Raw genomic sequence first — 25,177 nt, 5'->3', positions numbered from 1 at the left:
ACGTACTCTGTTAAAACAGATCCATTAATATTAGATCAATGGCATAATGTTAAAATATGCCAGTGGTTACAAGGCGGGAAATATTTGTTTACGGTTGATCTGAATAATGTTAACATTCATAAAGCCGAAAACTTTTTGGCACTGGATTTTGAAAATATTACAGTGTATGGTTCTAATATATTGGATGCTCCACAAAATGGTTCCATCTCTGATCTTCTGATAATCAATGGAAAAGTTGGTAAAAATTTATGAATAAAATCTTTTAACTTTTATTTAATAATTTTTTTTACCGATAGAATAAAAAGTTTTAACAAAACTTTTAGAAAAAATATTTTATCAATAATTTGCTTTGAAGCCTTATATTTAACTTATTTTATAGTTAAATTTTTAGTTATTTTTCTATAGTTGTTTTTTTATAGTTATATTTTTAGAGTTATATTTTAATAGTTATAGTTTTATAGTTTTAATTTTATATTTTTGACTATTCAAGGTTTTTGCTTTTTGTATCACCAATGTTTGATTTTCAAAACACTTTTATGAGAGACTAGATAAAAACAGTTTTTATGTTTTAATTAAATGATCAAAATTATATTTTTGAAATAAGATGATAAAAATGAGCAACTAAAATAAACAAAAATTAAAAAATTTAAGTTTAATTTAGTTGAGCATAACTCTTATTAAAATTGGGTTAGACAACTTTATGAAAAATTTTGCGATTAAAGTTAGACAAGATTATTAAATAAAAAAAGTTAGCAAAATATTTTTGTAAGGCAATGAAACATGAGTTTCTGCAATCAAAGTATCTTAAGTTTATGGTACTGTTTGTAACTCGTAATGCATATGTTATCAGACAAATTTTAATTTAATTTTTCTCATTGACCAAACAACTAAATGGTTCAAAGTATATGGATAAAAAATCTAAGAAATATTTATTGTAATATTTTAATTTATTACAAATATATAACAAATTTATTAAAAATGAGGTCAAATGCAGCAAAGCGAGAACTTTTTTTAAAAACGTATGAAAATTTATTTTGTATAATCATAATATAAAAAAAAGCGAAATTGTAAATGACCTTATAAGACTATAAACAATTCATTCATTTTCTTTTAAAAGCATTCTGTGTATCATATATTCTGGACTAGAGAGAAAAACCCAAATTAACAAGAATTGTCAACAACCAAAAAGGAGTTTGCCAGAGAAAATTAGGTTTTAAGTTCAATGGAAATCAATTGAAAATTGGTTGTCATTTAAAAAAAGAATGCTTAATACAGATAACGTGAAGACTACCAAATACACCTGAAAACAACAAATAAAAGCAACAACAACAAAAAAAAAAAATAGAAAACTTAATCAATTCTATTAGACGAAGTTACCTTTGGTCATTGATGAGGAGAAATACTTTTGTTTTACAGGTGATGAAACCAATAGAAAAGCTTGATACAACACAGAAATCAAAGAAACAATTCAAAAAAGTGTTTGCTTGCTCAAAAAGAATTTTAAACTCGATGAACTATCATGTCAATTATGTTAATAAGGAATCTCAAATGTGCCTCAAGCACAACAAATTGAGAAAAAGTCTTGGCTGATTGTATCAAATTAAAAGTTTTTATTTGATGTGATCAATCAAGACTTTTTCAACTTGTTGTGATTAAGGCATATTTGGTGGGTTTTAATTTAAAACTAATTAAAATAACTAAAGAAAATAATTTAAATGTTTTACAGTTGACTGCAAAAACTATCAAAAAAAAATTGAGATTTTTGGACTTTTTTAATATTAAAAAATATATTCAAAAGTAAATACTTATTCATAAGTAAGTACTTTTTTATCCACAAGTAAATATTTTAGTTTGGGAAAAAGTACAAATAGTCTTTTCATTTGTTTGTAAATAAAATAATGAATTTGTCAAATATTTTACGCATCGCTCCATTTTATTGCCTTTAGGTTAGCCAGTTTCACACCAATTTGGCGTTTTTTAATTTAATTTGGCAGTTTTCACTTGACAAGTTATAGTAAAAATTGTTAAATTTAAGTTATAAAATACCAGAATAAAGTGAGAATAGTAGTATTAGTTGGTTAAGTTGGCCGACTTTCATATTAATTTAGCATTTTTTTGTTTTATTTAAGCAATTTTCACTATAATTTGAAAAGTGAAAATTGCCAAATTAAGATCAAAAAATGTTAAATTAAAGTGATAATTGGCCGATGTAAACGCAATAAGGTGTAGTTATATTTGTAAAACTTTTCTGACTAGTCAATGTATATTAATTTATACATATTATATAAAGCAGTCTTATTTGTTGTGTTAAAGCAAGTTTTTTGAACTAAGAAACTTTTATTACATCAAGTTAAGTTAAAAAATTTTTAGTCAATCATTTTTTAACAAAGGCAAAATATTTTTAAAACATTTTAAAACATTAGACAAAATTGGAAGGAAAACATGTTTTTTACTACACTATAAATTTAAAGTTAGGAAAAGATCAAATTGTGCAAAAAATAAACAATAAAATAATTTCAATTTTTTGATTCTTACATTTAAATCATTCAAAAAATAATTGATGCGCTTTTTAAGATTGTGGTTGTTTTAGTGGCTATTCAAAGCTGAGGTTTGAGAGACGCTTGTTTTAGCTGGTGATACGGTTGCACATGGCATACTTTAGAATTAAAGTTGTATTGCATGAACAGTACTAACTGAAAAAACTGGAATGTTACTGAACCCAAACAATCAAATCATAACAAACTGTTCAACCTTTTTAAATTACGGCATAAATAAACAAGCTTTTGCAACAAAAAACGAAAAAAGTTTACAACTTTTATTTATCAAAGAACCCAATTTAGGCTTCCTTTAGTGCATATACAAGTTTTGGCATACATGTTATTGATTTATCTTAATATAATCAATAATTTTCTTTCCACTCATGTTGTAAAATTAACCATATATGATTTGTTGATATAGAGCACTTTTTTTGTAGATCGAAATCCAATTGTTACCATTAAAACTCATTTGGTTTGAGGCCTTGCGATTGTGGCATCCATAATATAATTTTGAGTTCTCCGCAAGCTGGTTTTTTTTCCAAATAGTTTGTACAGTATTTTGATGTCTGTTTGAGTTATTATCCCGTTCCACGTTGAATCCACGCACAGTAAGATGTTTTCCAAATGATATAATATTTCTTTATAATACCCCTAAAGATATTCCTTCTTGTCAAAAAGTTATTCAACAGTTTTGGCGTCATTTATTTCCCGTATTTATGTTAACGGTATTTATTATGCGTACTTATAAAAGTTATTTAACAAGTTTGGCGATCTGATTATATTAAAAATAATCCTACACCATTAATAAACTTTCACAATTCTTGACAGTAGGCGGTATACACCGTGGATGATATTCTTCAGTGGTTGTTCGTTTTTTACAGATTTATTATTTTATTCCAAAGACAATTATTTTAGATTCACCTGTCCACAATATATATCGCCAGTTTACTTATGTTCAGTTTTTCTTAGCATTCCCATTCAGAGACTTTTTTCATATAAAGTGATTTTAATAGAGATTTTTAACATCCAACTATTGTACCTAAATCATTACAATGCTTAAGTATATCCTCTCTTGGCAAAAATTTCAAATAATCGATATCATAAATAAAAACAAAACGATCAAAATATTAGGCGCTTTAAATCGACATTCAGTGTTTACTATGACTGCGTCTATTAATGTGTTGAAAAATTTAACATTGTACTGTGTTTCAGTAGATTGTAAAGGCTCATCCATGTGTTCATTACCCAACATTTAATTTTTTTTTAGCCATTCTTTTTTGTTTAATTTTGACGCTTTTTTCCACAAGCAATTGAGCATCTGCAATGCTTTTCTCATATCCAGTATCAAGGAATCCAGAATCCAAGTAAAAAAAGAGCGTAAAGTGTTAACTGAAACTTTTACGTTCACTTGAGTTGGTCGCTATACTGTACTTATATTGTTTACAAAATCTCATACCATTTGTGTATATTAGTAATTAAATAGATTCAAAACAATAAATTCAAAAGTTAACTTTTTGTTCAAAACTTTACAGTCGCGTAAAGTTTCAGAAATATCCAAAATATTTTTTGAATCATTCTCACATTCGATAACATTATCAAATTGCAACAGTCTAGCTTTTACTGCTTCTATTCTACTCGCCCATTTTATCTCCTAATAAGATTTTAGTGTCATTTTTAATTTAGTTTTTAAAAGTTCCCAACGTTTGCTTGACTTCAAATAGAGCACCTAAATTTTTATAATAAAGCAAAAAGTTGTTTTAGCTGTTGTGGAAGAATAAGCTGCGTCTATTAAGGTGAAATAACTCCCATCTTTAAAAAAGGCTGCAAGTCAAACCTCTCAAACTATCAACTATCTCACGTACTTCTGTTCCTTGTACTCAGACAAAGAACTGACCACTTAAACAAAAATAAACTCATCAGCTCTGCTCAACACGGGTTCCGAAAGGGAAAAGGTTGCCTCACAAACATACTCGAAACTTACGACATCCTGACCAAAGCCGCCCGCAAAGGTTACCCAACCGATATCATATTTACAGACTTTGCAAAAGCAAAAGTTCTGCAACGACGCCTGCTACCGAAGCTAAAATCTTGCGGAGTGTCCGACAACTTTTACAAATTGATCGAAAGCTAGTTGACTGAACGCCAACAACGCGTAACCATTGGAAACAATAAACCCGATTGGAAAACAGTCTCCAGCGGTGTGCCACCAAGATCTGTTCTTGTACCACTCCTTTCCTTTTCTACATTAACGATATGCCAGAAAAAGTGTAACACCACTTTAAAATTTATGCACATGACTGTAAAATAATCGGAGTTATCGAATCGAATCATGACATCATAAAACTGCAAGCCAACATCAACGGAGCTGTAAAGTGGTCGCACACCAGGCTCATGTCTTTTAATGTTGACAAATGCAAAGTCATGCACCCTGGGCGTAGCAAAACAAAATATTACATGTAAATCATCTGAACGAGACCTTGGCGTTGTTATGACTAACGATTTGAAAGTTAAAAAACAAGTCTACACGGCTGCATCAGCTGGCAATTGAATGCTTGGCAGGCTCAAGAAGACTTTTAGAGGTTGAGGTTTAGTATTATGGTGCACACTGTACACTTCATACGTGCGCCCACACCTTGAATTTGCAATACTAGTTGAGCTAGAAATGATCACCATTTCCCTCAATTCCAACCAAACATCGAGGTCTCAAAGTAAAGCCTTCGTCCGCGCGGACACACAAAACAATTAAAGGCACAATTTGTTAGAAATTACGTTGAAAGAATCAGCTTCATCACCAATCGTGTAATCAAACCATCGAATGTCTTGAGCCAACAAGCAAACGACTCAAAGAACTTAAACACTTTTAAGTATGAACTTTCTTACTCCAGCATCTTCACTTAAGATATAATTGTAAAACTGTTTTCATCACAGAGTGGACTGGTGTGCTACTCTTGTCAACATTATGTAAACTTTGTTGGCTATGAATTAAACAAAACAAAACAAAACAAATTAAAAGTAAGCTCTAGCTATTTCATCCTCACGGTGTAAATGCTCTTATATTATGTTGAGTATTCTTGTTCTGACACCTTTAGTTATGCCTACCATATTGGCGCCATTATCATATCCGTGTTCTCGACGATTTTGTTTATCCACACCATTTCTCTCTAGTTCTTGAAATATGGAGTTGGCTAATTACTCTCCTATAATTTCCGTAACCGTAATAAAACCAACAAAATTTTCCTCTATCGCTACAGTTGAGAAATTGCAAAACGCTATTATTATTGACATTTGTTCAATAGGGTTTTCATATCTGGTGCAATCATGCAAAAGGGCATAGTATTTTGCTTGCTTAACTCTGTGTATTATTTGATCGATAACTGTTTCAGACATAAATGTAACTAAGTCATTTTGAATGTCGTGGCTCTGTAAATTTTGAGCAATTCGCTTTTCATTAATTCGTTGCAAGTATTCCTTTAGCGTCAGATCACATTTAGATATCAATTTAAATAAGTTTATAAAATAACCACTGTTTCTGTTATTTTCAAGGTTAAGGGACTCGCAATGACCTCTAAATGCCAGCATGTATTAAAAATTTATTAAATCTATCAATCTTTCAAACAAATCATACTAAGCTACAAATCTTATCAATTTACAAACCATTAATGCGATCAAACTCATATGTCACATGTAATCCATTTGATTCTAAAATTGATTCTGTTTCAGAAACCAAAGAAACTTACCCAAGAGATTTATCAGATTAATCTAGAGCAGTAATGGTTGAAAATGGTTTCCTAAGAAAACTCATCATACTTGAACTCCTACCATGGTTTGATATTTTAGTTTCAGTTTTTTTTTGTTTTTTTTTAAAGCATCAAATTCTTATGTTTGTCCTACATCTTTGACTCTCGTTGGTTTTCAAAACATGATTTGGATTTATGTTTGAACTAATGAAAAAATATAAAAGAGGTGGTACTAGCATGAACTTTAAGTTTTGATTTTAATTATTTTTTATGGTAGTTACTTTAGGTCGAAAGAAAGAAGCAGATAAAACCCTACTATCCTCTAAAAAGCATTTTAGAGAAAAATGGGGTAAATGTCACTAATTTTAATCTTAATGTGTTTTTTACCATATATATATATATATATATATGTATATATATATATATATATATATATATATATATATATATATATATATATATATATATATATATATATATATATATATATCTATATATATATATATATATATATATGTGTATATATATATATATATGTATATATATATATATATATATATTTATATATATAATATATATATATATATATATATACATTGTATATATATATATATATACATGTATATTTATATATATATATATATATATATATATATATATATATATATATATATATATATATATATATATATATATAAATTATCCCTTCTTTTGAGTTTAGAAATTTTAGTTAAATTGAATGCTTTTTTCACAAATTTGCTTTTGAGAAAATTTCTTTTGTTTCCTTTTATTTTAATTCCTTTAGTCAGTTTACTTTTATTTTAAATCTGTTAGTTTTTAGTTTAGTTTTATTTAAATTCCTTTAGTTGGTAAACTAAAGCTTTGTGCTAAATACTTTCCATTTCTGTAGTAGCTAACCAATAACATTCATGAGCATAACTTACTCTTTGCCTTTCGCATCTTCATCTTTGAGTACATTAAAGCATTACATTACAATATCTCATATGTAGGTATCATTTTCCTTGAAAATTTAGAACCTTGCCCAAATGTTAGGTTGTCAGAATTACCCCGAGTATGAAATGCTGCCATATACGATTTGCTAGTTATTAATTATAAAACATTTTTATTGGTTTCAATAAAAAAATTCAATAAAAAAACATTTTTATTGAATTTTTTTGGATATTTCTATCAAGTTTCTTTAGTAAACAGGAACTTAATAGAACTTAGTAGCTCAGGTTTAAATCTAGAGATTGAGTGAGCAAGTTTAAATTTTTAAAGAATCCTATTTCTTTTTGTTCTTGAATATGGTTGCATCAAAATCTAACATAGCGCCTAAGACTCCTATTCTGTATTAACACAAATCAATGACCAATTAATTAAAACCCAGGTGGAATAGTACTTTCCGCTAGCCCTTTTTTGATAATAATCTTTTTTTTATTATGCCATCAATTTTCACATGATTTGCAATTCATAATTTTTTCATAAGTGAAGAAAAACATTTCGACACCACCACTGACTTACCTCCATGTTTTAGTAATGAAACTACATACTGTTGATCTATAATTTCTTTTGCTATTCTTCTTTCATAGATATATCTTTTGGTACCGAAAACTCTAATTTTGGACTCAATTGACCATGAAATACAAATTTCTAATCTTGTTTGTCTTAACCTTAAAACTTAGATCCAATTTAATTTTTTTTTTTTGTCTTTGCTTGGCTAATCAGACGTTTCGGCAACAAAACCCTGCTTCTCGGAGATCCTATTATGTTGCATTTCCAAACATTGCCTTTGAATAACTTTAATTTAAGTAAATGTTAACTTTGTTGGCTGTCATTCTTCAATTATGTTTACTCATTAATTTAATTGCCATTAAGTTGGGTTACCTTGAGAGGTTTCGGTTATTTTAAAAAATGTTTAGTAAATTTTTAATAAATTGCTTCAGTTTTTTGCTTTAACGTACCAAACAACCTCTGCTTAACAGGAGAAGATGCTTTTCAGAATTATTAGAACTTTTTTCTTTTTTTAGAAAAAGCCCAAAAAGCTATTTATGCATCTCTTCATTAGGGTTACTTTGATTTTCAACTTCATTTCAATCAAACATCAATTTAATTGCACCAAGGGGGTTCATTGATACATTTTCAGGGTTTTGAAAAGGAGCTACAGACCTAGTAAATCTAACACTATTAAAAAAAAAGTTAAAAAAAGCTGTAAAAAATTGTTAAAATTTCTTGGTTTCATTCAATGACAAGTATAGGAATTAAGTTTGATTCTTTGATTTTTTCGGTAACTTGTAATTTCCGAAAAATACAAAGGATCAAAGGAGCAGCCTTATTTGTATTTTTTTTTTTTTAAATTTGAAAAATTTGCTCACAAGTTGAATTCTTTTAAATTTTATATAAAGCAGTTGTTTTTTTTCGAAAACTTCAACGACTTGGCCAATGTAATTGACATTAAATATCTTCCCAGTGTTGGCTACTACTCTTTTTTAATTCAAGTGAAACATCACATGTTCATTCAGATGACCCGATAGGGTCATCGATGCTATCTAGAGTTCCATTTAAATTTGGGAATCGCTACCTGATGATGATGAAGACTCAAATTTTTTATTTGATTTTTTTTTTAGAAACAACTTATTTTGCACCACTGCCAAGACATTGTAATTTTACGATCGATTCAGCAATTATCTTTGTGCTAGGGTTATCCAAAATATTAGTTTAGTTTTTAAAAAAATAGAAGACATTGAAATCTTACAGGTTTCAATGTCTTCAATTTTTTTTTTTTAACTTATTGAAGTAAGCATACAAGATTTTTTGTCATATCTCTTCATGTTAGGGTTTTATGTCATTATGCTGTTTTTTTTTTATCAACAGTATTCAGTTTCTTTTTAATATTCATTATTCATTAGTTTTCTAAACTAATGAATAATAAATATTTTTCTAATAAATATTTTTCTAAAATATTTTATTAATTTTATGTTGAACTTTATTGTAAAAGAATTTTTAATTCAATTCTAATTTTTACTATGCCACTTTATAAATAATGTACACTAATTTAATATAGGTTAAAATAATCATACTATATTCTATTTAAAATATTACCTTCATATCTTAAGTAATACAACTGTTAAAATAAATGTTAATAAACAAATGCTAATAAACAAATGCTAACACTCAATATATATATATATATATATATATATATATATATATATATATATATATATATATAATATATATATATATATATACAGCGGTGGCCAAAAATTAAAGACCACTTAATTTTTAGTTGGTTTCTTAATCTTTAAATTAAATTTAAAAAGAGTCTAATTAACATATTAAATTTTTTTTTTTTAATATCTTGTTAATTAAAACATACGGATTAAAGTGGTATAATTTTTTTAATCTAATTCTATTTAAATAGCGTTTAACTTATTAAAAAACTGATGAGTACTTATAAATCTTCTTTAAATAAATTGGACAAAATTTAACGACTACTTTCAAATCTTTAATTTTCACTTATTAAAAATAATAATCGTTTATTTTTTTTAACTGTCTTAATTGCTTATTACGTTGGCTATAGAATAAAATGTCGAAAACTGAGCTTTGATCTCAAATAAACATTTATTTTTTGAATTGCAATAAGGATATAAAAATATTGCAAAAATGCGTGCAAAGATTGAAGAAAAAGTCAGATACGAGGCTCTTGTATTAAAAGAAGAAGGCTATAGCATCAGACAAATAGCAGAAAAGCTCGGAAGGTCTCACTCTTGCATTATTAACATAATTCAACGATACAAAAAGACCCGGCCAAATAATGATCCTCATAGGACTGGACGCAATAAAATTTCAAATGACCGTGATGTTCGCTCGTTAGTGAGATTAATGAAAGAAAACAGACAAGCATAATCTACAGACTTGTCTACGAAATGGACACTGTCAAATGGTCTGAAAGCAAGCCCTAGAAATGTGCGAAGGGTCCTCCACAATTTAAATTATTTATGGCGTGATGCTGCAAAAAAACCACGCTTATATAAAAAACAAAAATTTGCCAGGAAAGAGTGGTGCAAACTACATAAATATTGGTTAATAGATCAGTGAAGCCGTGTGGTTTTTAGTGATGAAATAAAGTTGAGGTAGACAACAGAAAAGGTTGCGTAATGTTGCGTAGACTTCTGAACGAACGGTTCGAAGCGCACTGTTCGATGAATCATACATTTTGAAACGAACAAAACAAGGCAGTGGTTCATTAGGCATTTGGGCCTGTATAAGTGCCTGTGGAGTTAGCGTTTTAGATTTATTCGATGGTAGACTCAACAAAGAAAGGTACATCGAAATTTTGGAAAACTCGCTTATTCCTAGCATTGATTTATGGCAGTTGCAAGATGGATTTATTTTCCACCAAGATAATGCGCCGTGTCATAAAGCGCATGTTGTTAGCGATTTGTTCAATTCTAATAAAATTCAAGTGCTTCCATGGCCTACCGATAGTCCAGACTTGAATCCAATAGAGAGTATATGGTCGTGGCTTGATCACATGCTTAGTAAAGAACAACTTTACAATTTGGAAGATTTGAAGTCTTCTATCTCTCATCATTTGAAAAATGTGCCTGATGAAGTAATCAAAACTTTAATGAATTCAATGCCAGAACGAGTACAAGAGTGCTTGAAAACAAATGGAGGAACAACACGTTTCTTAATTATTTTTTTGATGCTTTTTGAAATATTTTTGAAACTGGTCTTAAAATCTTGTTCAATTTTTTTTCCCATTTATATTTTTTACTAGTCAGTTTTTTAATTTTTTAACATTATTTTGTAAAAAAATTATAAATTCTTTTATAATAAATATAAAATACAATAAAAATTCTTTCTAAAAATGTTTTTCTTTTTTTGATACGATTTCCAAAATAAAATTGTTTTAAGTTTAAAAATAAATTTTGAAAAAAAAATTAGTGGTCCTATATATATATATATATATATATATATATATATATATATATATATATATATATATATATATATATATATATATATATATATATATATATATATATATATATATATATATATATATATATATATATATATATATATATATATGAAGGTGTTACAAAAAAATTATTGATTTTTTTTTCAAGTATGTTAGCGTGGATTTACAAGAGTATCTATATTTTCAGATATTTTTATCTTATACTAAAACTTTTGGCCTGCTGAGTCACTGTGTGTGTGCGTGTGTGTGTGTGTGTGTGTGTGTGTGTGTGTGTGTGTGTGTTTATATATATATATATATATATATATATATATATATATATATATATATATATATATATATATATATATATATATATATATATTTATATATATATGTATACATATATATATATATATATATATATATATATATATATATATATATATATATATATATATATATATGTATATATATATATATATATATATATATATATATATATATATATATATATATATATATATATATATATATATATATATGTATATATATATATATATAGTTGTAGAAAACTTTATTTTCAAAATTTTGTTATATTTTAGAGAACATTGTTGGCAATGAAATGACTCCACTAGTAAAGGGGAAACTAATTGCTGAGATTCCAGTCCTATCAAAAGAATATTTTGTCTCACTTGATTTTAATCCTCATAAGTTTGATTCTGGTTTACATAATGTTATTCATTTTACAATTGGTTCTGATAATTCTAAATATGGTGACATAATGCCAGGAATCTGGTCAAATGCTAAAGGCAATGGCGTACTTGACATAGCATCTCCAATTGATAGATATGTGGATGTTCATACTTTTTCAACCAACCCATTTGAAGTTAATCGTTGGTCAAATATTGTAATATATCAAGTTTTCAATGGGTCTTTTTACACATATAAAATTATTATAAATGAAGAAAATATATTTTCCATAATAAACTATCAAGCTAAAAGCTTTGTTAATGTCAAAGTTTATGCTTCAAACCCATGGGCAGAAGTTCAAAATGGTTCAATAAAAAACGTGTTTGTTATTAATGGGAATTTGAGTGAGCTTCTTATTTACTTTTTCTTTTACAAAAAGCTTTTTTAGGCTTAGTTTGATAAACAAAAGTTAATGTTGATATAAAACTAACACTACAATTATAAAAACTGTTACTTTTACTACTACTACTGAACTACTATTACAACTATTACTCCTAAAACTACAAATACTTCTTCTACAACTCTTAAAACTACTAAAAACTACTCCACAAACAACTAAAACTACTACTACTACTACTACTACTACTACTACTACTACTACTACTACTACTACTACTACAACTACTTCTACTGTTACTGCAACAACTACTACTACCACTACTACTACTATTACTACTACTACTACTCTACTTCTGCTGCCACTACTGCTACTATCGTTTTTAATATTATCATAAGTACTATTGTGATTTTTATTGTTATTGCTTTTTTTTAATTTTAATATGCTTTTACTATTATTGTTATTAATATTATTACTATTATTGTTGTTGTTATTGGTAGTACTATGTTCGTATTATTATTATAAAGTGTTTTATTTACTTTTATTTTATTTTGAATGTTAGGTGAAGAAATGAAGCCTATTGATTTACTTCCTAGAGGTATTGTTATCTTTTGTAGGTGGTATGTAGGCGTTTTCTAAATTTTGTTTATAAATTTACTTTATTCAATACCTAACTAAAAACTTAAAAGATAGCAAAAAAATTTTTTATGATAACTATGGTGTCTAAGTGTATTAATGGAGAACATCTAGTGTGCAACTCATTTGAGCTTCTTATTCTTGTTACAGTTATATCTGCTTATTTTCACATTTAAAAAACTAGTAATATGTCTTGAAATCAGCAGGACTGAAAAATCTCCATAATTCATTGCTTGAAATTTAGTGAACTATCTATGAATGAGTCAAGTTCTCTACAAACTCAAACTCTGCCAAAAACAACCAATGGTATTATACAGAAAACTCATTTTAGCAAAATAACTGTTTCAAAATATCTTTCACAAATATCTATGGCCATTGAAGTAAAGCTCTGTCAGTTGAATTTTTCCTCCTTCAAAATTCACCAAACATGCTTGCTTTTTGTGAGTCTAATTTAAGTTAGGCTGTTTCTTCTTTAGATCCCTATTATGATATACTTTAGTTCTCAAAGACTCCAATAGTCACATACGTAGCTTGTAGATATACTTGCGTCTCAACTCACATAATTTTCAAGAAACCAGGTTTAAATCTTCTGACCATTCTTATATGTGCATTTGCTAAGCATCTCTTCACTCTTCCACCTTTCTTTTCGTTCTTTATTATTTTCCTTCTTTTCAAGACTGCACTTTTCGAGCTAACTTGAGATCAAATTACCATAACACCACTGATTCTGTTAGAACTGAAACCCATAACTTCTATAGTTCTCAATCTTTTATTTAGATGGTCACCTTTGTGACTCAACTTCCTTTCAATCACCTACCTTCGCTTCTTGATTTATATTTGCTTCTGACGCTAGCTCGCGTTCAATTTCTCTTTGCTTTCCTATAGGTGGTTTTGATCATGCAATGATCTCTATAAATCTTTTATCTTGTAATCAATTCTTAGGCTCACCCTATTATCGTAATATTTAAACTAAAGCTGAATGTAATTCTTTTTGCTATTTTCTTCGTTACGGTCTTGAGCTTATGTTTTTCTCTCTATGCTAATAAATGCTCCACTTAAGTAACTTCCTAAATCCAGACAGGTATGAAAACTTTTATTTTGTCTTGTCCTTTCTAAGTTATGTCTAATTCTACACCATGGTTATCACCATCTTGTGTAGTTGCTATATTTAACTGTATCCATTTAAATAAAAAAAAATCAGTTTCTTGTAGCTTTAATGCAATCAATTGAAGCATGCTCTTTTGAAGTTTGCCAAAAATCCTTTGTAAACTTTCTGTGACAAATTTTCTCCAAAAATTTTTAATTAGTGAGTTGTTTTTTTTTTTATATATATATACATATTTATTTTACAACAACAAAGTTTATACTAGTAACCAATCACAGATTGGCGGTAAAGATATACAAATATAAATATTATAAACATTAACGTCAAAATATACAAAGTTAATAAAATTTAGTTGAATACAACTCAGAGACATGATAAAAGTAAATTTAAAATACAACATTTTTATTATGCAAATGTAAAAAATAATTGAAGAATATATCTCTATATTCTTCCAAATAATATAAAAATACAATAAATAAAAATAAATCAGCTAAATTTTGAAAGTGTGATAAGATGTTTCAGTATATATTATCACAATTATATACCACAGTATTTATATACCACATTTCAAAGGAATATTTTTGTATAAATGTGGACAATAAAAACAAAAATGTGTATAAAATTGATAAAAAGAGTTACATGTTTATAATTATAGAAAGCTCCTAAAAGACTGAAGTCATCAAGTACCTTTTTTCTAGACTAGTAATACACTGCGCCACATAATGATAAGACACCTCAAAAGTATTTATAAAACTTTACTATAAATTTACCTTTAAAAACTAATTTTAATATTAAATGAGAGCAAACGGTTTACAAGACTAAACAACATTTAAAAAAGTTTATTTTAAACGTAACTTGTATTTTTTTCAAAATAAAACTGTTTTTTTGTGCGACAAAATTTTAGGACACTTTTGGGAAAAATTCACATAAAAATGTCTTTATTTAAAAAGACGTCTCAATTTTAAAAAATCAATAGTGGGAATTTGTGCCATTTTTTAGAATCGCTTCAATCATTCCAGAGGGTAAAGAATCATACAACTTTTTTATGTACGAAATGTCAATTACAACCCATGCAGATGCAAAGAATGATTTCAAGTTAGCTAGTGAACTATACTGTTTGCCACCTTCAAACACTCTATGTGACAGCCGTGCTCAAGCATTATCAATAATATTTTGGTCTGGAGATCTAGGTGGCAACTTTGATGTTTCAATTTTATTGCTGTTGAAATTATCCTTTACTAACCTAGCTTTATAAATGGTAGCATTATCTTGCTGCAAAACAAAATTTGCATCACCAATGGCAGATGTTTCACGTTTTAAAATATCTTGAACAATTAAAAGATAATCCTTATCCTTCATTTTTCTGTCAATAGAATGAATTTTTGATTTACCATGATACCCACTCGCACACCAAATCATTACACCACCACCCATTTGACGTTGTTGCTGTGTTACTGATTCTTTACGCAAATTGTGAAAATAATAATTCCATCTATCTGGCCCATTAAGACGAAACCTTTTTTTTGTCAGAAAATGCTACTTGCTGTTAGTCTTCTTTTTATGTAACGTCGTCCTTTGCAAAAGTTATTCGATTGTTTATGAGATTTATCAAAGGTGGTTTTCGCTGAAGTATTTTGCGCGAAAGGTGAAAAGCATTTTGAATAACTCTCTGAACTGTACCTAATTTAGCAATCACACCTGCTTCTGCAGTAATTTGACGTGCAGTTAATAAAGAACTTAAAGCTTTTCTCAACAACCTTCGCCAATCACGGTCACTTAATGTTGACGGACGTCCGGGACTTTTTTTTATTCTATACATATGAGAGCTACTAACGTAGCTTTTAATCACAGTTCGGCTGCGTCCAATAGCTCTGGCCATGTAACAAACGGAGTGATCCATTTTCGATAAGTTAGAAAGCAATTTTTCTCATCTGAACTCAACGGAGCAGTACGACCCATTACTATTTCATTTGTTTTTTTATACTTAATTAATAAAAACCTGAACTAACCTTTTAACAGTTCACAAAAGTTTACAGTTAAATAATCGTCTGTGGTGTTTACATCAAATAAATATTCTTAATTGCCCAAAACATTGGTTTGCAAATAAAACAATTTTCGTAAAATTGTCTTATAATTTTGTCGCACTGAAGAAACTGTTTTTTTTATAAAATGCGAGTTACGTTAAAAATAAGTTTTTAAAATGTTGTTTAATGTTGTAAACCCTTTGCTTTTATTTACAATAAAAAATAGTTTTTTAATAAAAATGTATCATAATGTCGCGCAGTGTACACATAAAAATCAGTTGCGAAACGTGGTCCATATGCATGTGTTAAGTATATACCTTATTATTATTATAATGATAAGTATTATTATTATTTTTTATCGCTTAGGGATATCTATTTTTTGTTATTTTTATTTTTAAATTTTTAAATCGAATTTAAAAAACTCTTTCAGCCTGTTTAATTTGTTTATTGTAGATTTTAGTTTTGCTTTCAGAGAGTATTTGTTGTTTAAATTTATTAGTGACACGTTTATGGAAATTATATGTTAAGTAATTGGGCCACGATATATAATAGATAGCTTAGAGAGTCTTCTTTTTTCGAAAGGTATCATAAAGTTGCCTGTTGCTCTTGTATTGCATTTAATTAAGTTGTTTCTAAAAAAGTGTGCTTTAAAATGTTCTTTAAGGAGACTTAATTTGTATTTAAACAGAAAAAGTATATTTTTATAAATACTTATTTAAAATATATTTAGTGCGCTAATTTGTTCCAGTGAGGGTTAAGCATGACTATATTTGTTTTTGTCAAACACAAGTTTTAAAGCGTGTTTTTTGCTTTAGTAAATTGGTTCTAATTTAGATATGTGGTTACTGCCCCATGCTATATTAACATATAAAAGATAAAAATGTATGAACAAAAAGTAAACATGTTTTAGACTTTTTTGTGACAAAAATGGTCTTGCCTTGTAGAGTTAACCTATGCTTTTATATATATTTATGTTTATCTAGTTTACGTGGGGTTTCCGAGAGATTTGTGATTTGTTCATCAATTACAAATCCCTTGAAACTTTGTATTCTAAGCTCTTTTGATGGTTATATTTTTATATCAATTGTTGGTAGATTCAGGCGTATTTTTTAATTTGTTGATTAGAAAGAAATAGTATATGTTTAGTTTTTTCTATATCGAGTGATTTTTATTTTACCCTTTTTTTTTTCATTTTTTTAAAAATCTGCACTTCCAACAACCATTATTAGAGTTAAAAATTACTTGAAGAAAAAAGATAAAGTTTATAGAACAAGATAACGATTCACAGACAACTCAAAAGATTTCAAAATATATAAATCAAGAAAACAAAATGAAGGAAGCAAATTTCAAAGAACTGATGTTCAAGGAATAAACTCGACGAATAAAAATTTTTGGAACACATCAATCACAATCACAGTAAGAGGATGAGACTTAGTTGAATGACGAGTAACACGAGAATAAATTTTTAGGAAATGACACAAAAAACGCTAGAGCTTTAGAGCAGTGTCCTTTGTAGTATTTATAAAAAAGAGAAAAAGAAGCAACATTGCGACAATTTAACAATGGTTAGAAGTTAGCTGCATGTCCAAATATGTTTAAGACGCAATGATAAGATCATTGCGATAACAATTAACTGAAAAATCTTTCGTCTGAGTTATAGATCACCAACCACTGAGAGCCCCATGTGGTAGCAAATTTGAGATTTAAATTTTCAAGCCCAAATGTTCTTTAACTAATCTAAGAGTGTTGGCTTCTTATCAAGACAAGAATAAATGGTTGCATTATCAGCAATCAATGCCAACTTTGAAAAGAGAGTTTCTGTATGATCGTTAATGTAAATTAAAGAGTGTAAAATGCCAAGGATAGAACATTAAGGAAACCCTGAAGTGGATATGAAAAAGTATGCTGTCCATCGAGGACAACTTTTATACTAGGATTGGTAATAAAGAATTCAATGGTCTTAAAGATGTTACCTAATACACCGTAATAAGAAAGTTTATGGAGAAGAGAAGCACGCGAAACTAAAAAATGCACGCAAAAACTATTCAACTTTATCAAAAGCTTTAGAAATGTTGAGAGCGTCAGCCTTAACCTTTCCATATTTATCTAATGTACAATAAAGCCTATCATCTAATACCGTTAAGAAGACCAAAATCCATATTAAAGATCAGAAAGTAATTTATTAGATTCAGGGCAAGAGATTAAGTGTTTGTTAATTAAAAACTTAAAAGTCTTGCTTATGATAGGAAGAAGGATAAAGAGACAGTAGTAAGACGATTCAGATCGCTCTACAGAGTTATTAAATTAGGGATAACAGATGCCGCTATCGAGAAGGCTTAAAAACAGGACTCTGATAAACACATGCTAAAAAGTTTAGAAAGTATTAAACAACAGCTCAGGAGAATACCTCTGTAAGACTATAACAAGTATATTGTCTTGTCTAAGCAGGAAACCACTTTAGATACAAAAGCTGGAGTAATGCTAATGTCAAGCAATGGATCAACCTGTTTGTTGGCTGTATCAGGTATAACGCTATCAGTAGATTTAAGAGATAATATTGATGAAAAGTTCTTAGCAAACAAATCAGTTTTGTCTATAGGTGAGGTGACAATATCTGAAGTCTACAAGAGAGGTGGAATAACAGATTTAAGATAAAAAACGGAATCAGTAGTAGGAAAATGACAACCAAGACAAAGAAAAGCAATGTAAGCAGATGCTACTTCGCAAAGGATTGCATATATGGTAATTAGAGAAAGGTCTTTAATAATTGATAGTCTAAGAATACGTCTAGTATAAGACTCAAGGAAAAAGTTCGCATTCATCAATATATGAATGCAAAAAAACACGATCTCATTGTAATTTAAAACATGATCTATTGCCCTATTGCTGACTTTGTTATTGAGTCACTCAAATCAAATTTATGTATTTTAATGCAATCAAGAGAGGATTAGTTGTTAGGTCTTATTGGTGAACATTTTATTCAGTTTATTAAAATATTAGTTATGAGCTGATTTGCAATGATTCTAAATATTTTTAAAGATAACGAGTTAGTCAACTAATAGCCACATTGAGGTAAAATAAAACAGCTATTTAAATAATGCAAGTCTTAGTTGCATTTATACTCGCTGTTAATTCTTAAAAGTATGTCAACATGACATAACATAACTTTAACACAAATAGGATAATATTCCTTATTATGCATGAGTTTTAAGTGCTTTACTTGCATTAAAGTGGTATAAAGCATTAGATTTTGTTTGTTTAACTGTTTTCTGCTTTCAAATTGTATCTGTTTCAAAATTTTAACCGGAACATTATTGTTTTCAAAATTAAATTTTAAATGATGACTTAAATTAAATTTTATCTATAACACTAGAACTAAAAGAAGTTTTTATTTATGTTGATAGTTTTTATGACTATCGATATAAATAGAGATTTTTTAACCTTTGTTGCATTCAGTATTTCTATGGTACTTTTAAGCAAATTAAATTATTGTGTGAGTTAGATAGCGTTGAGCTCTACCCAAATGTAGCATTTATGAATATCATTAAAAGTAATATAGTAACATCCTGACCATATCATCCTAACTTTGAATATATGAATAGTACTATACAGATAAAATACATTATTGTAATATTTTTTAAACTAAAAATTGAATCATTTTTTTTAAAAACGTGTTAATTTTTCTGATATACTTTTTATAGTTATACTTTCTTCAAATTCAAATCCTCCTAACAGTAAGTTTGTTGAACTCTACTTTTAGTTCTGTTTGTCTGTGACCGATGTAATTTAAATGAATTTTGTATTACTTAAATAACTATAAAGTTCAAAATATGAAAAGTTGAGTTTGTTTTAGGCAAAACATCAGTTATCATTGCAGCTATATTAGTTCCTGTTTTAATTGTTTTTGTTGCAGTTATATTTGCTTTTGCTGTAATAAGATGTTGTAGAAAAACTTCCCAGCAATCAATAATACAACTGAATCATTTCACTATTGAGTAAGTCTAATAAATATTATTGTTAATTTTTCATAAATATATACACACACACACACACACACACACACACACACACACACACACACACACACACACACACACACACACACACACACACACACACACACATATATATATATATATATATATATACATATATATATACCTTAACTTTATGTTAAGCATTTTTTGATTAACAAATATTCATTTCTCAGAAGAATTATTATAGTAAAAAAGTTTTAATAAATGATCGCATTCAGAAATAGTAGATGCACAAGAAAACCGTGTTCTAGAGAATAATTATTATGCTCATTTGAATTTATAAAATTAGATAGTAGGAGATATTTGCACAAGAGGTACAAATACATTAACCTAATGACTATTAAATAAAAAACTAAAAGATGAATGTGTACAAAGTATTTCTTTAGAAATAGAGTTGAAAACATTTTGTTAGAAGTGTAATCATAGTGCAAATATGATAAAAAAGCATAAAATAAAATGTTTTAGTGAGAGATTATAACATGCTCTGAACCAGCTATAAGAGAAAAAGCTGAACTTAATTTAAAATTGGTCAGAAGAGACAAATTAGTGGAGCGAAGGTGATTTATTTGGGTTATCAAGAAATTAATTATTTAATATTAATATAAGCAAAAGTTTTGAGCTTTTGTGGCGGGAAGGTTGGTAATACTAGAGATTAGCTATTTAGTATGGTGACCATTACTAAGTTATAGTCTTAGATTCCTTCCAGCTATAGTCTAACAATAGTTCTAAAAATTTCTGAAAGAAGTAACAGGTTTTTGTAAAAAACTATTTTAGCTTTTGGAAAAAAAGAAAGACCTAAAGAATAATATTACAAAGAGGTATTTTTTCAACCATTAGCATTTTAATATGCAGTGCTTTGCATTACGGAATATGGAATACTAATTTTTTTAGATTAAAATTTTTCCTTTGATCTTTAAGTTTTTTATTTTTTTCTTGTTAAACTACACTTATTCTGTATAAAAAAGCTTTTCTTGAAACTTCAGAGACAAGCTGTAAAGCACGCTCAACAGACTGACTGTGCAAGAGAAATTTAAAATCTAGCTCACCAAAATCTAGTTTTCATTTCATTTTATTACTAACCTTTTAATTAGTTTAGCTCTTAGGAGCATGAGGCTAATAGATGAATTGATTAACAAAAGCCATTGTTTTTGTTTTTTTCCCGTTTTTATACTCTCTATTTGAATCTCTACAAATCTCTTGTTCATCCGATTTGAAATACTATTGTCATAACTGGGATGTTTCTTCTAATGATGCTCTTTTTCTTTTTGACAAGGTCCAAAAATAGGTTGTAAATATTGTTGGATCTGCCAAGCGTAAGTCACTCCCCATCATTATAAGTTTGAATCCCATTCTCTTTTCCATAAATACTATCTTTGTTGTTGCTTAAATGAGGTTTTATTTCTAGTAGCATCAACCAAAACTTATTCTCGCTCGACTCATTATTTAGGTAGGTTGCATACATAGTTGCTTTATCTGTCTCTACATGCTCTAAAAACTTTTATTTATCTAGTTTTTATCCATGCACATATCACATTTGATATCTCGACCATCCTCATATATCCCTAAACTATATAATTTACAACTTTCTAACTTATCTGTTAACTATTTTCTTGCCATTTAACTCTATTCTTTGTTTCTTGGTAATTCATAACTTAATACGAGTTGCTCACACTCTTCACCTAGATCATGTACTGATAACAGATAGATATTCTAACTCGTTATTGGAATGAGTCCTCATGAGTTAAAGAAAGTCGCTGCTTGGATTTGAAATTATTAAAACAACCTAATGCTGAAATTTTAATCACATAATTTAATAAAGCATTAAAGATATAACAAAAAACTTCTTTTAGCTTGCAATCGATGAGCCAAGTACTAACTGGAAAATTATAGATTTTCCTAACAACCAAAGTTTTAGCTCCGAGTTACCATTGCTACTTGATGTTAGAAATTGTGGATTGTATATGATTCATAGAGCCTTTGCCACTGGCGTTGAATTGATACATAGAACTTAATAAAGATCTTAAAGGCAATGTCTTTTATGATTCACCGCTAGAGGGGACTTCTACGTAAAAGAAAACTTTTGTGAAGAGTTTTTCATAATAGCAATAATATTTTAAAGACTTTTTTTAGGCTTTTAATTTCTATAATATATTTATGGCTTTGAACCTGCAACTTACTGTGTTTAAACTTCTAACTAATATGCCCTCAGCTTTTTACTTCCAATTGCAAAGCACACCTGGAACTAATACATAAACTTTACACGGATTTATATTATTTATTTTCTAGTTTATATTAGATTCTGTCCGAAACGCGGATGATGAAACAGTCGCTGATAAAACCATTAGTATTTAGAAAATGCTGTGAAGGTCCTTTCATACAGGGAAAGTCTTAGCAAAAGCAAAAGACGCAAATGTAAATCTTATGATATACTGGTAACTCATTATAATGACAACCTAGATTTCTTCAGGGATATTGCAAGGCAATTGAAAGAATAGTTATTCCAGACGCTTCCTTTCCTTAATGATACCTTGTAAAAGAGGCTTCTAAAAACTTTCTGCATCTTTATAAAAGAGGATATACTTAATGCTGAAACCACTATAGTTAAAACTTATTAGACTTGATGTTTCAAAACTAGAAAATTAATTGCCAGCTAATTAAATACACCTTGGAACAGCAGTCAAATTTAATTTACATTCTAAAGATGTGACAAAAAGTGAAAAAGAAAAATTTTAAAGTTATATTACTATGCTGGTTAAAATTGTTACAAAACTGTGTGAGTTTGAAGCATATGCTAGTATAAAATGCAAGTCTATCCTTAAATAACATGTTTAAAAGCAAATGAGTTGGTTGTTTTGGCTTGCTTGTTAAAAACTTGTATAGATCTAACTTGGTATCCGCCATTAAACAGCTGATGTAAACAAAAATCAGTTTGGAGACTGTACAAAATCTGTTGTAACAGATAACAAATAAGACTTTACCTACTTCAATTGCTTGAAAATTGCACGTTTTTTGACAATTTTTTAATGCTTATTTGAACGGTAATAAATATTTTGAATTATTAAAGAAAGTCTGTGTTCTCTTTTTAATTTACTTCCCAACCAGTGTGCTGTTTAGCGAGGATTTAGTGTAAACAAAAAGCTTTTTATTGAGAACATTCAACAAAACTCTTTGATTAGTTAAGCAGTGTTTATGATCATATGACCGCATCAAAATAGAATGTTTACAATTTCACAATCACTAATTAATTATAAAAATGTTATAAATTAGCTGATTCTTGATATGTTTAATATTTGGATATAAATAAAACGGGAAATGTTTCTATTAAAAGAAAGGAAAAAGAATGCTTATCACTGAGGAACTTACTGGTGTAAGAAAGATGAAGAAAAGATATTAAATCGTGTATTGGTACCCTAAGCAAAGAAATTAAGCGTTTAAGCATTCACGCAGAAGAATCTAACTAAATGGATTTGTTGATTAAAGCCAATACTTTTAGCCAAAAATTCAAACACAAGTAAACCCTAATTAAACAGCTTGATTATGATATTGCAGTTGTAATGTAAATTTTATAGATTTAAAAGTTTTAAACCAAGTTGGAACATTCTCTGCATGTATTATGGATTAGTTTCTCACAGAGTTAACATAGAGTTTAAAAAGCTTATATTTAACTCCCAATTTTAGAGCCAATTAACTGAGTATTGATGGTGTGCCCTTGTTGAGAGTTAAAAGATAAACTGCATTGATACTACCAAAAATGCGACACAAACAATAAACTAGGATTACAACTATGAACACCAAGCATTTAGCAACATAAAAAAGAAACAACATAATATGTCGGTTGTTTTGTAGGAGTGTGAGGCTGATCCTGCTTTCCTCAGGACTCCATTTTTTATTGATCCCCAAAGTAGGAGTATTGTAAGTTAGAGTTAAGTTCTTCTAGCCTCTGCCTGAATATATATATATATATATATATATATATATATATATATATATATATATATATATATATATATATATATATATATATATATATATATATATATATATATATATATATAACATCGAGCGCAATTCGATGAAGCCAGAGCCAGAGCTTTCTTAAATGATCATCCATCTTCAAATATAAACTTCTGCACTGTTTGATCATCCTTTTTTTAATAACTGTATCTATTTGAGGACCAATAAAACTTGATTTTAATGAAGAGTATAATGGCAATCCGACTATATTAGTGAAATTTTTTCTCTTGAAACTGATGTAATTTCTAGAAACTTCTTCGTGTAGCTTTTTATGGTTGCTTTTTAAATGGTTCCGCAGATAAGATAAAGTGCCAGTTTTCTAAACAGAATACTTTCTCTGGAAGTTTTTCTGTTTGCATGGCCAGAATATTCCTTTTTTTTTTAAAGATTTCTTTAATTTAAAAGTTTTTGGAATGCCATTTTTAAGTTTGAAGTGAAATAACTAACATTTTTTTTATTTTCACTTTGTAGCACTCTTAGCCAAATTGTATCAAAATAACTTTAAAGGAAAACAAAGTTGAAAAGTACCTGAGCAAAATTATAAATGGCTAACTATGCAATTTATGTGAAATTTTGAGAGAATCTAACAAAATTTGTTATACTCCGTTAAATTTATAAAATTAAAAGTAAAAGCTTGTTAAATTCGTTGAATTAAAAGATCAAAATAACAAACTTATAAAGTTGATTGCTTAGAACACACTTCTTTTTTTTTAAGTAATACTAAATGGTAAAAAAAAAATAACGTTTTGGTACATGAGAGTTAACCGTTCTATACCCTATAGGAAACAGTTTTAACTTTCTGTTATTAGTTTGTGTATTATTTTTATATTCAAAATTATATAAACTTTAATATATTATTGTTATTCTTACTCTAATATAATAATTAAAACGTATGTTTTTGTTTTTTCATTGTTAAATTTAATTTTATTTAATGAACTTGGGTAAAACAAATAATTCGTAAATAAATTATTTTAAAAATAACATTACCAATAATATAAGGTTATTTATAAAATCTTAATATTAAAATAACA

General features: G+C 28.0%; 1 protein-coding gene across 6 annotated transcripts in view; it reads left to right on the top strand.

Annotated features, from left to right (window-relative positions):
- LOC136085755 (uncharacterized) overlaps positions 1-25,177 on the top strand; it is a 184,244-nt gene that overhangs the window by 115,862 nt on the left and 43,205 nt on the right. For all 6 annotated transcript variants that reach the window (XM_065807148.1, XM_065807154.1, XM_065807153.1 and 3 more), the window contains 5 exons: positions 1-238; positions 11,846-12,337; positions 12,893-12,928; positions 19,797-19,829; positions 19,949-20,090. The exon at positions 1-238 is cut by the window's left edge and continues 251 nt beyond it. In XM_065807148.1, the coding sequence (XP_065663220.1) occupies positions 1-238; positions 11,846-12,337; positions 12,893-12,928; positions 19,797-19,829; positions 19,949-20,090 (941 nt within the window). The remainder of the gene's footprint in view (positions 239-11,845; positions 12,338-12,892; positions 12,929-19,796; positions 19,830-19,948; positions 20,091-25,177) is intronic.

This window comes from Hydra vulgaris, chromosome 10 (assembly GCF_038396675.1).
Source record: "Hydra vulgaris chromosome 10, alternate assembly HydraT2T_AEP".
Lineage (NCBI taxonomy): Eukaryota > Metazoa > Cnidaria > Hydrozoa > Anthoathecata > Hydridae > Hydra > Hydra vulgaris.
The sequence above is the reverse complement of the archived record's forward strand: the minus strand, read 5'-3'. Positions and strand labels throughout refer to the sequence as shown.